Source organism: Ranitomeya variabilis, chromosome 4, assembly GCF_051348905.1.
Source record: "Ranitomeya variabilis isolate aRanVar5 chromosome 4, aRanVar5.hap1, whole genome shotgun sequence".
In the NCBI taxonomy this organism is placed as follows: domain Eukaryota; kingdom Metazoa; phylum Chordata; class Amphibia; order Anura; family Dendrobatidae; genus Ranitomeya; species Ranitomeya variabilis.
In genome coordinates, this window is record NC_135235.1 from 190,389,805 (window position 1) to 190,405,942 (window position 16,138).

At 40.6% G+C, this 16,138-nt stretch overlaps 1 protein-coding gene across 9 annotated transcripts in view; it reads left to right on the plus strand.

Annotated features, from left to right (window-relative positions):
* SYNGR4 (synaptogyrin 4) overlaps positions 1–13,579 on the plus strand; it is a 110,073-nt gene extending 96,494 nt beyond the window's left edge. For all 9 annotated transcript variants that reach the window (XM_077259505.1, XM_077259503.1, XM_077259496.1 and 6 more), the window contains 3 exons: positions 1,817–1,956; positions 6,933–7,143; positions 12,640–13,579. In XM_077259505.1, coding sequence (XP_077115620.1) covers positions 1,817–1,956; positions 6,933–7,136 — 344 coding nt within the window. In that variant the 3' untranslated portion in view covers positions 7,137–7,143; positions 12,640–13,579. The remainder of the gene's footprint in view (positions 1–1,816; positions 1,957–6,932; positions 7,144–12,639) is intronic.
* The last annotated feature ends 2,559 nt before the right edge of the window (positions 13,580–16,138 follow it).

Consider the following 16,138-nt stretch of genomic DNA (forward strand, 5'->3'; position numbering starts at 1 on the left):
ATTGCATGGCATAAATGAGTCTCCTCACTGAAATGCCAGGCCTGGCTTGGCACTGTCCACAAGTAGAAATGTTACCGCTTATCCTCTCACCTAGCCAAATCAGATCTCATACTTTGCACTGAGAATGGGCAATACCCTGTAGAACCATGTCTGCAAATTGAGATTCTGGTTTGGCTTTTATCCTAAGTAGGGATTGGTGGACCCATGGATGTTCGGGTTCAACTGAACTTCATAAAAAAGGTTGGGTAGCAGAGCGGTACCCGAACTTGATCCCGAACCCCATTCAAGAGAATAGAGGGCCCGAATATCCGGCTGTTCCCATCGCTGTCCTCTGTGTGTCTGTGTGACAGAGTGAGAAACACCGGTTCTAACCAGTGTTAGCCACGGGATATTTCTCATGCTGTGAGGGAGGACATCATTAAGGCTATCGCAGTTCATCGACTGTGAACTGCGATAACCTTCCTGACGTCAGCGTTCGTTGCAACAGCCGGATTCACACAGCTACTTTCATTGTGTTCCGGCTGTCGTACTGAGCGATCACATTTCTGATGTCACCGCTCAGCACTGCATACGGAAATAGCAGAGTCTGAGATCATCATGGGATGGATTTATGGTGGACCACTTTGGATTATTTTATTTTTTAAAGGTAATAAATGGGGAAAAGAGGATAATTGTCGGGGAGTGCTTTTTACAATTACAGGACTGTTTTCTGTGTTTTTTTTTTTACTTTTGACTACAGGGTTAGTAATGGGGGTGTCTTATAGATGCCTCTCCATTACTAATCACTGGGCTTGGTGTCAGCAGACATTACACAACTGACATCAACCCCAAAATTACACCGCTTGACAATGCACCAGGGCGAGTAGGAAGGACCAGTCAAAGCCCCAGAATTGGCAATTCTAATTGATGTGCCTTTTCTGGAGTGGTTGCGGGCTGCTATTTTTTGGCTGGGAAGGGCAAAATATCCATGGACCATCCCAGCCTGAGAATAACAACCCCAGCTGTGTGCTTAACCTTGGCTGGTTATCAAAAATAAGGGGGACCCACGATCTTTTTTTTAAATTATTTATTAAATTAATAAAAACGGTGTGGAGGTCCCTGTATTTTTGATAACCAGCCAAGATATAAAAAAAGTCAGCTGTCTGCTTTACCTTCGTTTGTTATGAAAAAGAGAGGGGACCCCACACCTTTTTTTGTTATTATTTATTTACTTTTTTAACTTACTGTGCTGGCCAATCATAGCCATGCCAATACTTGGCATGGCTCTGATGGGGCCAGAAGGGCTCATACCAGAGAAGCTTTTTAATTGCCTGTGCAGCAGCCTTTCAACAAGCTTTATTTGGGCTGCCAAACTCCATGCTCGAGGTCCGTGCATGGACATTGGTACCGACTCCAAACTTTGCTGTTCAGGTTCACCCATCAGTAATCCTATGTCTTATCGCAAGGCTTGTTAAAAGGTTGACATTGACTTTTAGGATTGCTGCTTCTAATAGGTGGCACTAGAGTTCTAGTCCTCTTCCTATCTGCATATTAAATTCTGAGGTAAAAAAAATCATCAAATACTCAATGTGTCACGTGGTCTAAATGTGTTTTTTGTTATATGTTGCAGGAAATTACGGCGCCTGCGACATATAAAAAAGTGATCAAAATAACTATATTTTAACTTCTCATTTTGCAAATACAAACTATATTTGCAGAAAAAATACATATTTGGTTCCATTTTATATTATTGCAAAAATGTTGTTTAAATATTGTTTAAAGTATAAATAATATTTTGTTACTGTAAGTATTATTAATGTAAGTATTCTATCACTAGTTCTTGGTACTACCCTTTGGTTCTTTGGATTCTGCTTCCTGGCACATCAGTGGGCTATGTCAATACCTGATGTCTATCCAGTGGGAGCTGGGAGCGGCCAAACCGCTATTGTCTTCTCCTTTTTTTCTATTCCTTGCTGGGTAAGTTACTTTCATATGTTGCCATGTCTTAATTCCTCACCATCAAACCCCAAATCAGTGCATCTAAATCAGCTTTCTTTTGTTGAAAAAAAGAAGTATTTGGGGGTAAATTGACTTAAGTTGTGCCCCAAAAAATCAGTGAGTTTAATTTTAAAGTTACACACTAGCATCAAGTACTTGGTGGGTATGTAAAGTGACCCAGGCGGTAGCCACGACCAAACTACTGCTTTACATCGCCCCTGCACTTTACAGGAAAATCGAGTCCCAGTCCCGATGTGCTGCCCAGTGTGTTGGAGCATTGCACTCGTGTAGACCGCAGGACTCTGTTGCTTCCAGGCGTCCATTTTCCATAGCCGCCGCACATAACTCCGGGTACACGCAGTTCATATTAACCAATAAACGTTTACTGGACAGTTCAAGTTCATCAGATTGTAACGGGCAGAACACTTTTCGTTCCTTGTTTCTTTAACACAATACATTTCCCTAACACAGTCCGTTTCTGGCATTTCTACCTGTTCCTCCTGGACTATCCCTATGTTGGCTATTCTTGCTTGTCACCGGGATTTCCCATCCAGTCCCACAGGGCACCCGGGATCCATTACCTTCCCTCCTCACGGTTCCCTGTCCATCGTCCTCTGTACACTGGTGGATAAGTAACTCCTTTTAGTACATTACTGAGCCCTGAGCTTTGGACATTGCAGAAATGTCCGCAAAGGATTCTAGCAAGGCCTCCCACTGCCATAAACAATTGTTCCCCTCTCAATCTGGACTAGTCCCAAACAGTAACTGTACCTTATCCTATACCTTCAGCTAACTACAGTTACTGTCCTATAACAGAATGTACTAAACCTGTTATCCTTATTTCATGTCCTAGATCCTAGTCTATACTACAGTACATAGTTTATATATATATATATATATATATATATATATATATATATATATATATATATATATATATATATATATATATATATATATATATACACAGTACAGACCAAAAGTTTGGACACACCTCAATTAAAGATTTTTCTGTATTTTCATGACTGAAAATTGTACATTCACACTCAAGGCATCAAAACTATGAACTAACACATGTGGAATTATAAACTTAACAAAAAAGTGTGACACAACTGAAAATGTCTTATATTCTAGGTTCTTCAAAGTAGCCACCTTTTGCTTTGATGACTGCTTTGCACACTCTTGACATTCTCTTGATGAGCTTCAAGAGGTAGTCACCGGAAATGGTCTTCCAACAATCTTGAAGGAGTTCCCAGAGATGCTTAGCACTTGTTGGCCCTTTTGCCTTCACTCTGCGGTCCAGCTCACCCCAAACCATCTCGATTGGGTTCAGGTCTGGTGACTGTGGAGGCCAGGTCATCTGGCGGAGCACCCCATGACTCTCCTTCTTGGTCAAATAGCCCTTACACAGCCTGGAGGTGTGTTTGGGGTCATTGTCCTGTTGAAAAATAAATGATGGTCCAACTAAACGCAAACCGGATGGAACAGCATGCCGCTGCAAGATGCTTTGGTAGCCATGCTGGTTCAGTATGCCTTCAATTTTGAATAAATCCCCAACAGTGTCACCAGCAAAGAACCCCCACACCATCACACCTCCTCCTCCATGCTTCACGGTGGGAACCAGGCATGTACATATATATATATTTCGGGCTATTGTCCCTCATCGGTACAAAGTATGAGAACTGATTTGGCTAGGTTAGAGGCTCTGGACTGAGGTCTAAGGGTTAACGTTTTTCCCTTTGGAGAATGACATCCCGGCTCTGGCATGTCAAGGTAAGAAGGCTTATTCACCGAGGAATGCTTATATATATATATATATATATATATATATATATATATATATATATATGTATATATATATATGTATATATATACACATATCAAAATATCATATGCCTAGATTTGTGGCACTTCCAAAAAATTAGCGGATCACAAAAAGAAAAATGGGAAGCTATATGCCATAAGGTCACAAAAATTTATTGATATAATTCTAAAAGTGTAAATATAAAATATGGTCATACAGGGACAACAAATGCAAATAAAACCCCACTAAAAGGACATAGAGCCAAAATAATATGTCGCGTACGTAATAGATCGTAATCCACCAATGATACAAACATGGTCTGTTTCAATAAAGCTTGTTGTAGAAATTTTGCCAAAAACTCCAATGTTTCTCCTTTTTGAAAATGATACAAACATGGTATAAAACCATTCCCAAAGAGCATCATTATACACACGCTTCCCTGTATAAAGCCAAACGCGAAACGCGTGTCGGGGTGCCGCGGCCACTTAAAGGTAAAGTGCCAGTATACCGCTAACATCTACCTTCTTTTCCTCTGGTCCTTAACTATTGATTTTTCATTCATTTGCATTTACCTTTTGCATGGCACTGATTCATGCATAGTATTTATTAATATCACCATCAGTATTTAGATTTTGGACATTCGGGAAATTATCTTGATCCTTTGAATATGATATAAAAAAAAATTTTTGGGGAAATTTTGATTTACTTGGCCATGATACGTATTGCACTTCTTTTTGGAAGTTATTATCTTGCTCCATATATACTATAATATATCCAATCAGCCACCTGTTTTTTTGGCCTTGTAATAACTCAATTCTTTATGATCTATTACGTATGCAACATATTATTTTGGCTCTATGTCCTTTATTGTGGAGTTTTTTTTGCATTTGTTGTCCCTGTATGACCATATTTTATCTAAATGACATCTAAATGACACGACTGGTGTCTTCAGGTCTAGGAATACTGTAGTACAGTCCACCATTCTTACAGGTACTCCAGGCCAGGGCTTACCATGGCTGGGGCACAATTGAGCAGCTGTTTCTTGTGGTCTATCTAGTGGCTTTTATTAGTGATGAGCGAGTGTACTCGTTGCTCGGGTTTTCCAGAGCACGCTCGGGTGACCTCCAAGTATTTTTTAGTGTTCGGAGATTTCATTTTCATCTCCTCAGCTGCATGATTTACATCTGCTAGCCAGCCTGAATACATGTGGGGGTTCCCTAGCAACCAGGCAACCCCCACATGTACTCAGGCTGGCTAGTAGCTGTAAATCATGCAGCTGAGGCGATGAAAATGAAATCTCCGAACACTAAAAAATACTCGGAGGTCACCCGAGCGTGCTCTGGAAAACCCGAGCAACGAGTACACTCGCTCATCACTAGCTTTTATCTTTCACAGAAATCTTGACTGGTTATGTCTTTTTTACTTGACTTTCTTGTATCGTATGCAATCTTGGCCAGCTAGATCTCTTGACAGTGAGCGCCTTTGTAATCAGTGTTGCATTTATGGCTCCTCCGGTTAGTTGATTAAAGCCATCCACTCTGACAAAGCCATTTCTGATGGTGATAAATGTGACCACTAGATTTTTAGACTAGAGCTGTTCATATTTTATCTGGTTTAAATTACTTTATAGCTTATGTGATCACCAGTTTTCTATGTTGATAGAATGTAGAAGACATTAATAATGGAGATTTATCAAGCTTAACCCCTTAGTGACCACCAGTACGTCTTTTTACTGACCTGAGAGAGACTAAGAGATGCTAAGAGACTAGCATCCACTGAAAGGGGCCAATCCAGCAGCTGTAAGCTGATAAGTTGCTGCATCAGCCACGATCAGGGTTGGTACTGACTATAGTCGTTTAACACCTTAAATGCTGCTGTCAATAATGACTACAGCATATAGATGGCTAACAGAGTCTGGGGGCTTCATCTTTAAACACATAGTCACACTGAGCTCTTGATCGTGTGGTCCTGATGTTTGCCATGGCACTTCATGGCCAAATAATGGCCTGAAAGTGAAAGTCTGCTGACTAGAGCGGCCTGTTCAGAAGTTATCAACATGTTGATGGTAAAACTATATATCTTCATTCCTGTTATGCCACTTTGCATTAATTCCTGAAAAGCACCTGAAGGGATGATGAACTACTTGATAGAAATGTTGAATACGTTGAGGGGCGCTGTTTTTAAAATGATATTACTTTTGGGATTTTTCCAATATATAGGACCCCCAAAGTCACTTCAAAATTTAATAGGTCCCTAAAAAAATAAGTTTTGTAAATTTCCTTAGAAAAAATTACTGAGACATTTTTAAACCTTCTAAAATTCTAACAAAATAAAGCAACATTTTACAAATGATAGGGATGTAAAGCAGACATGAGCGAAATGTTATTTATTAAATGTTTTTGCATGACATGATTACGTTGATTAAAGGGATAATCATTTAAAGTTCGAAAATTGCTAATTTTTTTAATAAAATTAACATTTCTGATATTTTTATAAATAAACGCAGACAATATCGACATAATCAGACCATTATCATAAAGCACAATATGTCACGAAAAAACATTCTCAGCTTTTAACAGTCTGTTTGAATAGATAAACTTCTTTTAGATGTCCACTGAACGATCATTGTTCTCAACAGTGCGAGAAATGTTTACACAGGACAATGTGCTGTCGAGAATGATCTTTTGTGCAGCATAACAGGTAATCAGTTCTTTGCAGACTCTTTAGACTGCAAGATTATCATGAAACGATGCTAGGAACAACTCGTTCACGATAACCTTGCAGTGTAAATGCACCTTTAAACTAGACAGTCATAAAATACGCCAGATTTATCAAACAGCATGAACCATAGTGATAAATCTGGTACATTTTAGGACAGTCCAGTCTGTGTGCTCTCTATGAATTAGACAGTATTGATAAATCTGCACCAGTATGTGAGCACATGTTTTAGCAGTGATTAACCTTTTAGCTGCCACCAATAATGCTTTGTCATCCGGGTACAATAGATCTGAACATATGTGATATCATCTACACTGAATCTCACTGGTCGGAGGAATAATATTAAAGCCTAGTATTGTTCTGGCGTAGTTAGCAATTACCGTAAAGACAAACACTCCTAATTATAATTGTATATATCCTTCTTTTTTACTAGGTGGTGTTGTCATACTTGGCTTTCATACGTTTTAGCTCTTCTCCTGCCGAAGAGTATAAACGTTCTGTGGAGGGAGATACTTTTCCCGTCATTAGGAGCCTGTTACTAAATACCATCCAGGGTGACCCATTACAGAACAGTAACACTGCGTCTCATTATGAGATGATGAGCGCTCAGGAAATGAACAGTTCATTCCAAAATTGATATAAAAGTAAGTTACTACTTGGTAAATCAGTGTAAATATATTATTTAATCATTAAATGCACTCACTGCTGACTGCACTTATAGTAATAATGATGTAGAAGAGTCAGTGAACAGCCTGGGTGTCCTTGCCTTCAATATGAAGTATGGAAAATTACGTTATAAACTCTTACTGTAATCATAAAAAGCTACAGAGAAAAGTAAATTCAGCTCCAGCAATATATCATGAATGGTAAACGCTGCAACATATACATTTTTAACATCGTAAATGTTAAAGAGATTTTACAGTCTTTAAGAATTGTGTGCAAAGTGGTTTACCTGCACCAACCTACTGCTCACAATGTTGCAGCCTGACATGTTTCTCTCTCTATCTGCAATACAATGCAGTCTGCTCAGCTTCCCCAGCTGACTATGGCCGTGAACACATAGGCTGTTTATATGCAGAGCCTGTAGTGCTAGGATTAAACCTAGCACAATGTGCATGTAGTGTGGTGTGAGTGCATTAATATACTGACCTACCACCGCTTTCTCCGGCTTCCAGCGCCGCTCTGCTCCTCTTCTCAGTGACCTCATCCCTCTTCAGACTCTACAGTTCACACGTTGCTCTGCCAGACCCAGAAATGGCTTTTGCAATGCAAGTCTATGAAGGTCAGTAAGAGACTGCATAGGACGGAGTACATTGGAAAAGAGTCTTCCGGCTCATGCATAAAGTGAGCGGGCTAATCTGATGAGCAGTGACGATACCGAGAAGAGGATCAGAGCGCTGCTGGACCCCAGAGAAGGCAGCGGTAACTGACTATATTAATACACTCACCATACTCTACATTACATGTACATAGATGTAACGAAAAATGAACTTCATGAGAAGGCTTCTTTAACCTGTTGCTGGACAGTGAAGAAAACTACTCCATGAAGGGCTGTCAGCTGCTGCGCCTCACTACAAGATTATTTAACGGGAGCTGTCAGTGCTGTTCTGCTAATTTTAGTGCTAATTTTTATGGTCTATACCAAGAAGGTGATGCTCATAGTATTCTCTGGGGATGTGTCTTTAAGCTTACACTCTGCATTATTACAAAGAACATAAAAAATAGCACCAAATAAAAAGGCTCATATCACATTGATGTTACAGTGTACTACTTGTGCAGTACAGTGCATTATCTAACCTGTTAGTGATTGACTGCATCCAGCCTACTAGACCCTGCCTCCATTGGGATCTGATAGGCTGGTAGGAGGCCAATGTTAGGCCTTAGGTTGTCATCGGCAAACTGTGATTGGCACTGCCAGCCTCCCTCTGTCAGACGTCTTGCATGCCGCAGTGAGAAGATTTTACTCAGTTCATAACTGATATGTCAACATTATACTGCAGGTTGATATGGTTTTGGTGATACCCAATTTACCGTATTTATTTGTTTCTATGATTTGCTTCTTTTGCACAAAAACAATTCTCAGAGCCATAACATTTCCATTTTTCTGTCTACTGAGCTGTATGAGGGCTTGCTTTTTGAATAATCAGCTCTAGTTTTTAGTTCTACTATTTTGGAATATGTAAGACTTGTTGACCATTTTTTTTTCTTTTTCGAGGCAATAAGGACAAAAACAGCAATACCAGTTTAGTTTTTCAGATTTTCTTTTTAACGCTATTTACCATGTGGGATAATTAATATAGTTTTATAGCACAGGTTGATACCAAATATATGTAATTTATGATGGGATTTGTTTTTCACAAACTACTTTTTATTGCTAAAAAGCTTATCAGTGTTTTACTGATAAGTAGTCTATTAGACCCGACCTATGGTAGGATGTATTTGGCAAACCGGAGGCCATTGTTAGGCCTTCAATTGACATAGTGAGCTATCGGTGCCCTTCAATCGCATTCTGGGGGTGCTGATGGGCTGAGTAAGCCATCTCCCTTTATGAAACTGCTCACCTGCATTGTCGCTATTCACAGCAACATCTGAAGCAATAAAGTGCTGGAAACAAACAATGCTGGCTCCGGTCTTGGCTCACAGCAGGAGCTGAGCGGTAAGTTACAGCCAGCACCCAGAGCAGATTGGACGGACACATTTCCTGTGCCCACACCATTCCTGTTACATAACGAAGCTCTGATTCAGTGACGCCACATCAGGAGGCACAGGTACATACACTTATGGGAAAGGGTTAAGTATACACATTTCAAAACAACAAGACCGCATGCAATGTAATGTCCTGCTTCCTAAGGCTTAAAGAAAACCTTTCCCCGTGCCAATACAATGATATTGTTATTTTCTTTCTTTAGCAGTGTATAGCAGTGAGTATCGTGTGAAAAGGTAAACTATGAGATTTTCATAGAACTCCGCTCTTATCTAGCGCTCTTTCCGAGAAAGACTTTTCCTAATAAAATGCATCGATGTGCGCGAGAAACTGACCAGGGTCACACAATAAGGAATAGAGTTTCCATGACAATGCTAATCATTTTTGTCAGCTTCCGTTACAGTCCTAGATGGATTATTGTAGTCTAGTTACAAAAGGCAGACCTTAATTAGACTGAGGATTTAAGAAATGTATTTACTATACAAACTGCTGATTTATGGAAAATAGACAATCATAGGTATACTTTATTCTTTGCTATTTACAAGCTATGCACTAAGATGTAAATCAACAGGTCATATAAATCAGCTTCTTGTAGTAAAGGGGCACCTTCTCTAAATGTAACAAGTATGGGACTGTTAATTACTATTCTAAAAGCATAGCTGCTTTCTGAGATTGGGGGCTCGTGCAGACGACTGTAAAAATCGGACAAGTTCTGTTCATCGTTTTGACAAATAGCTCTCGCCCCCATGTTATTCTATGCGACCATGCACGTGTGATTTTTTCCTCAGACGAGAGGTACAAATCGCAGCATCCACGAGTTGCATCTAATTATCAGATTGCACTCAGCTATGCAAGTCTGTGGGACCACACTCCACATTCAAGAAAATCGTGTCAAACGCTGATCAGAGTGTGATTAGCATAATCGGACAGATTTTCTAAGATGAGAGAAAAATGGTTGTTTTTTACGTGGATTCTGAAGCCGATCTTTCTTCAAGATCCAAATAGAAAACACTTCAAATATGGTACAGGTTTTGGTGGGAAACCGCACACATTGAACATGGTACTGTCTTTTTTTTCCATCATGTGGAAAAGGTGACATGACAGTTTTTGGGGTGTTTAAGCTTGAAAAAAAAACCCTCTCTAGATTGAAACCGAAACAAATGCTGCATACAAAAATCCTTGTATGAATGGGACTGAAAATGCGGTAATAATCGGGTTATTTTTGCATAGATTTTTCAACCTGAAAAAGCTACATTGAAAAATTGTGTGTGGGCTAATCCACATGGCTAGCCACAATAATTAAAGCCTACTGTCCAAATGTCCATCCCAGGGTATTAGAACTCAGGGTGTTTCAAGAAAACATTCCCCAAACCATTCATCTGGATTCAGACATCCACGGATTCAGGTCCGAGTATGGATCATGATATATGGACCAGCGACAGGTCTCCTGATCTGAGCTCACCAGCACCACTTGACAGCTGAATTTGGTTCAGGACACTCGCCACCATTCGGTTCTTCATGGTCTGAATTGGGAGGACGAAACACAGATGCCTGGACTATTGAGAGAAGAGATCATCAATTCATGCTTCTAACTCCAAAGTCTTTCATCAGCAACATTCTCAGAAATTTGTATTCCTTTGATCAGGTAATGTTTTTCCATTTGTCAGTGATCCAGTTTTCACACCACTGGGTTCCTTCAATTTAGTTTTTTTTTAGAGAGCAATTGCCCCTAAGCCAGATGTTAAAACCGCACATCTTCTGATTTACGGCTTCATAGAAATGAAGGCATGTCATAAGCCATGTCCCTGCATTTGATGTGAGCGCGCACGCCGAGCCCACATCTTTCCCGGCAGATGATAGCTGATTAAATCAACTCATCCTGCAAAAAACAAGCCCTCATATGGCTATGTGGACCGAAAAATAAAACAGTTATGGCTCTGGGAAGAAGGGGAGGAAAAAACTAAAACTAAAAATAAACAAAATGGAAAATCACAAGTTCATGAAAGGGTTAAATGCAGTTAGATACAGATGCCAGCCATGTAATATATCCAGGATCTACCATGTCTGGAGAGGCCTTCACACACAGGTACCCAAACATTGACGTACAGGTATTTCATGTTCATTAGGTGACCATTCAGTATAGTCCTCTTCATTCGCCTTGAATAAAGCAGGATTCACTATTATAATTTTACATCAATACGGAAAAAAAATTCTGAAAGAACAGCGAGAACTGCTCTCACCAGTGCTCGTTACTGGTCGCTGGCCCAGATCATTAATTGCAGTAGTGATTTATTTTTTACCCTGAAATTAGGAAAACTGGCATCTGGTTCATGCAAGGAAGGTTTAGTTTCTGATGGATCCATATTTTGCGGGGTATGAAGGGGAGTACTCTGAATAAGTAGTTAGTATATTTGGATAAAAAAGTAGCAATAAAAAACTAAAGGATTAAAAGACATGGCTTCTCTTACTTTACATTATTGTTTAATATGTACAGTAGGTTCACACTACCACAAGCCGAGTTCATGTTGATACCCATCCAAGTGAAACTGTCAGCAGGATTTCACCCCTTCCCCCCAAAAAACGGCTTATGTGTGCATGTGGCGCTCTCAAAATCAAGTTCAGCAATACTTTTACATGGCCAGTCCATTCCTCCGTTACTGAGAAATCAGCATTTAAATTGATATGCAAATGAGGCTGAAGGACTACAGTAGATATAAAGCCTCTGTCACTCCAGCTCTATTCCTCAGCCAGCAATCTTCCTCCTGATTGACTGACAGCTCCTTTGCCTGAAGTCACACATCGAGGTTGTCCGTCGAGGAGGTGGAAGCAATGATGAGTGGGAATAGAGCTGGAGTGACATAGGCATCAGATCTACTGCTTTATTTTCATACCATTTCAAGCGCTGAGTTCTCAGTAATGGAGGAACGGACTGGCCATGTAAAGGTATTGCTGGACTTGTCTTTGAAAAAGCTATATGTGCATATAAAAAGCGTAGGGGGTGAATTCCTGCTGACAGATTCCCTTTATTGCCAACCATTTGGGGAAGTTTCTTGTAGATAAATTGTGTAATCTTGCAATTCTCTCGTGTTTACATGTAGTGGTAAATGTTTTACAATAATGGGTAGAATAAAAAGCATGGTTGCTTTATAGTGTGCAATGATACTAGATATTGTTATTGAAGAAATGTAGGTGAACAGCGTTATTTGGGCTGCTGATGCACTGCTCTCGGGTCCCGGTGGAGGCTGACTGCAGATGATTGCCTCCAACAGGTAATAAAACATCACTGTATCACTAGAAAGCAAAGAGGCTTTTTTTGTAGCCATCATCATCGGAGCCCACTTTATCACTAGATGTAAGCACATGAGAGGAAAGTAATAGTATAGAATGAAGGAGCACTTCCCCAGAAGTAAGCTGATTTTATTTTCTCTCTTTACAGGTTGGGTCACAATAAATAGAAGGCCAAAGTCCAGAAGAGGCATCACTTGTTTTAGTTTGTGACGTTCACAAGACTTTTATTGTTATTTTTTTTATCTCAATAGAAGTAGTTTTGTTAGAATTTAATGTCATGTAATGTTACAGTTGAGTAAGAACATTGATAGCGCATGTGGTCTTTTCTCTTAGTGCTCTCACATTGCGTTCTGTGTCCCTGTCGGGGCACACATCCAAAATACCCAGCAAAACGGGGTCCGGATGTGCGATGGGGTCATAGACTGTAAAGGTGACGGCAGAGCGAACGTGCGCCTTTTTCGGGAGTGTACGCCTACTGGAGATGCAGTGTTCTACGTCTGAGTGTCCGCCCCTAGTAGGCGCACACTTCCGAATATGATGCACATCAGAGCGTCCGTCACCATTACAGTCTATGGCCCCATAGGCGCATGCATCTGGACCCCGAGTGGCGGTGAAGTTTGGACGTATGCCCTGACAGGGACACAGAACGCAATGTGAAAGCACCCTTAGGTTCATGTTACATTTGCTCCACTCTTTGGCTGATGGAGGCCATATGATAAAGCAGCTGTCAGGAATCCTCCGCAGATCTAGGCTCTGAAAGCTGCACTCTATTCTATTCTCAACAACTTGTTTCAATGCTGCCGGGCCTCATACGGGAACATGCACAATTCAACTAAAGGGTGAATATGAGGGACAGATAATAAAGTATAACATGATGAGCCATGTTTTCCATGATTATAAATACCATCTTGGTTATAAAACTTTCATATTTGTTCTAGCCTAATTTCTCCTGTGGGTTTTGCCTCAATTATCTTGTGATTATATGTATTTCTAGTGTGTTACAAAATCATTTCATTGAAGTTAATGGTATTTAACGAAGTTCCCTGCCATGGAAACAATATACTGAATAAACCTGAAGTGTTATTTAATGCTTTTCTTGCTCTAATTTCAACACTTTTTTGCTTTTAATTTATTATTTTTATTCTTCAGAGTCAGTGACTAAATTTGGAGCTTTGTTTGCAAGCAGTAACATTTCACAAATTGACACGTTACTTTTTTACATCACTAAATAGGCGTCTTTTTTTCCCCATATGTTTTTTTGTCAATTCTTGTAAGATTTCTGTTATTTTTTTTCCTATAACTTGGCGTCGTGCAGCTCCTTTGTTATTTCTCCTAAAAGTGAATGAATAACTTGACAATTGGACGTTACCTTTTCTCTTGTATATCAGTATATCATCTGACAGCTTTTTCCACATTAAACTAAACCGAAAAAAATTAACCCAAGTTGGTATGCATGCAAAATAGGAGCATGTTCACATTGGCCATTAAACAGGCAAAACCTAATACTGTGAAAAAAATGAACACATACCCTGCTGTAAGTGAATAAGTAAAAGCAATAGTGCATAGAGGTAAATAGGGTACATAGTAAACAACATTTTTTGATCAAAAAAAGCGCAAAAGCTATCCCATCAGCATCAAGGTGTTCCAAAATTTGGGATGGTCCTAACTCCTAGTATTAAAACCTTACCATGTATCAAAGTGACAGCAACGTAATTAAGGGCCAAGGATGACCCGGTCCCGAACATGGACACGCAGCAAACGGAAAGATTCTGTCTTAGGTTTTGTCTGTATAATGGGCAATGAGGACATGCTCCTATTTTGCATGCATACCAACTTATTCTCCACTTCATTTTTTTGGTTCAGATTAAGGTTTCTGCATTTAGTGCAGGTGTGTCCATGTTCGGGACTCGGTCCTGCTAGGCCCCTATTCACACTGACATCACTATGACACATGGTAAGGTTTTAATACTAGAGATTAGTACCATCCCGAATCTGGGTGCACCTTGACGCTGGCGGGATGGCTTTTAGTGATCAAATACGGTGTTTACCCAGTACTCTTACTCTGTTATTTATAGGAAATACCCCCCCCCCCCCGCATTAAAATAATTCTGGCTAACATATTGTCCCTTTTGCTTTAAGCCAACTTTCTAAATGACCTAACCTTGCTGTGCATGATGCTGCCACAACCGGCCAGAAGCTTCCCAGGACCCCTTAAGGAAAGTGCCTGTCCTATTAGCCAGAGGATCTCTAAGCACCCCATGTATGCACCCCATGTAATCAAAGGGCAGGACAAACTTTTTAGATGCCTTAGCTGTTGCCACATCTAGCTTCAGATCTTTATCTCAGGACGATGAGGCTGTATCATCAAAACGAAACTTTAGAAAGATGGGAAAGAAGGACTTTTGCTGTTTTTCTCCATTCTTTCTTTATCAGCACCAGAATTCTTTCATTCAGGAAAAAGGACCAGCTCTTCTTTGCTCTAAACCACCAAACATTATATCCTGGACAGATCTTTCTGGTCTTGGATCTACTATCCCCATTGTGGAACTAAGGCTAGGTTCACATTGCGTTAGGGCAATCCGTTTAACGGATCCGTTTCTAAGCAGCACTAACACAATGTAACGGATCAGATAACGCGCCCATAGACTTCCATTAGCTAACGGATCCTAACTCATGTTAAAATCGGCATGCATTAGCGATGGTCCGTTATTTTGTGACACATCTTCAAACGCGGACTACTGCGTTTTCAGGTACGTCACGGCAAACACACAGCGAACAGAAGCGTTCACTCTGCATAGAACTCTATTGCTAACGCAGGCCGATGCAATTCAACCATGCATTAACTCATGCGTAGCGCGATCGCAAAAATACAGACAATTTGGGGCTCATCATTAGCGCATCGCCCTAACGCGATGTGAACCTAGCCCAACAGCTTTAATAAGCTTATATTTCCCTTCTACAGGAAAGCTGTGACTCTCTCACATGTCCTCATCTGATGATCAAGGGTGATTCTAAGCCTCTAACTTCACCTCTTCCTCTGATTCTAGACACCAGTTCCTAGGATTCTTTTAACCCCTTTGTGCCATCGGACGGAATTGTACGTCCGAGGACGGATCCCCTGCTTTGAAGTGGGCTCCGGCGGTGAACCCACATCAAAGCCGGGACATGTCAGCTGTTTTGAACAGCTGACATGTGCCCGCAATAGGCGCAGGTGGAATTGCGATCCACCCACACCTATTAACTAGTTAAATGCCACTGTCAAACTGACAGCGGCATTTAACAAGCGCTTCCGGCCATCCCCCCGGAAATACGCGCACTGCTGACCCCTGTCACGTGATCAGGGGTCATCGGTGCGTCGGCATGACAACCAGAGGTCTCCTGAAGACCTCTATGGTTGTTGATGCCAGATTGCTATGAGTGCCACCCTGTGGTCAGCACTCATAGCAGTGTTCTAGTTCTACTACATGGGAGCGATCTGAGCAGCACCTCTATTTAGCAGAGGCAATCGAGTTATGGCAGCTTCTAGCCATCAATCAAACCTACACATATTTGGTATCGCCGCATTCAGAATCTCCGGATCTATCAATAAAAAAAAGGATTAATCTGATCGCTAAACAGCGTAGCGAGAAAAAAAAAAGTCAAAACGC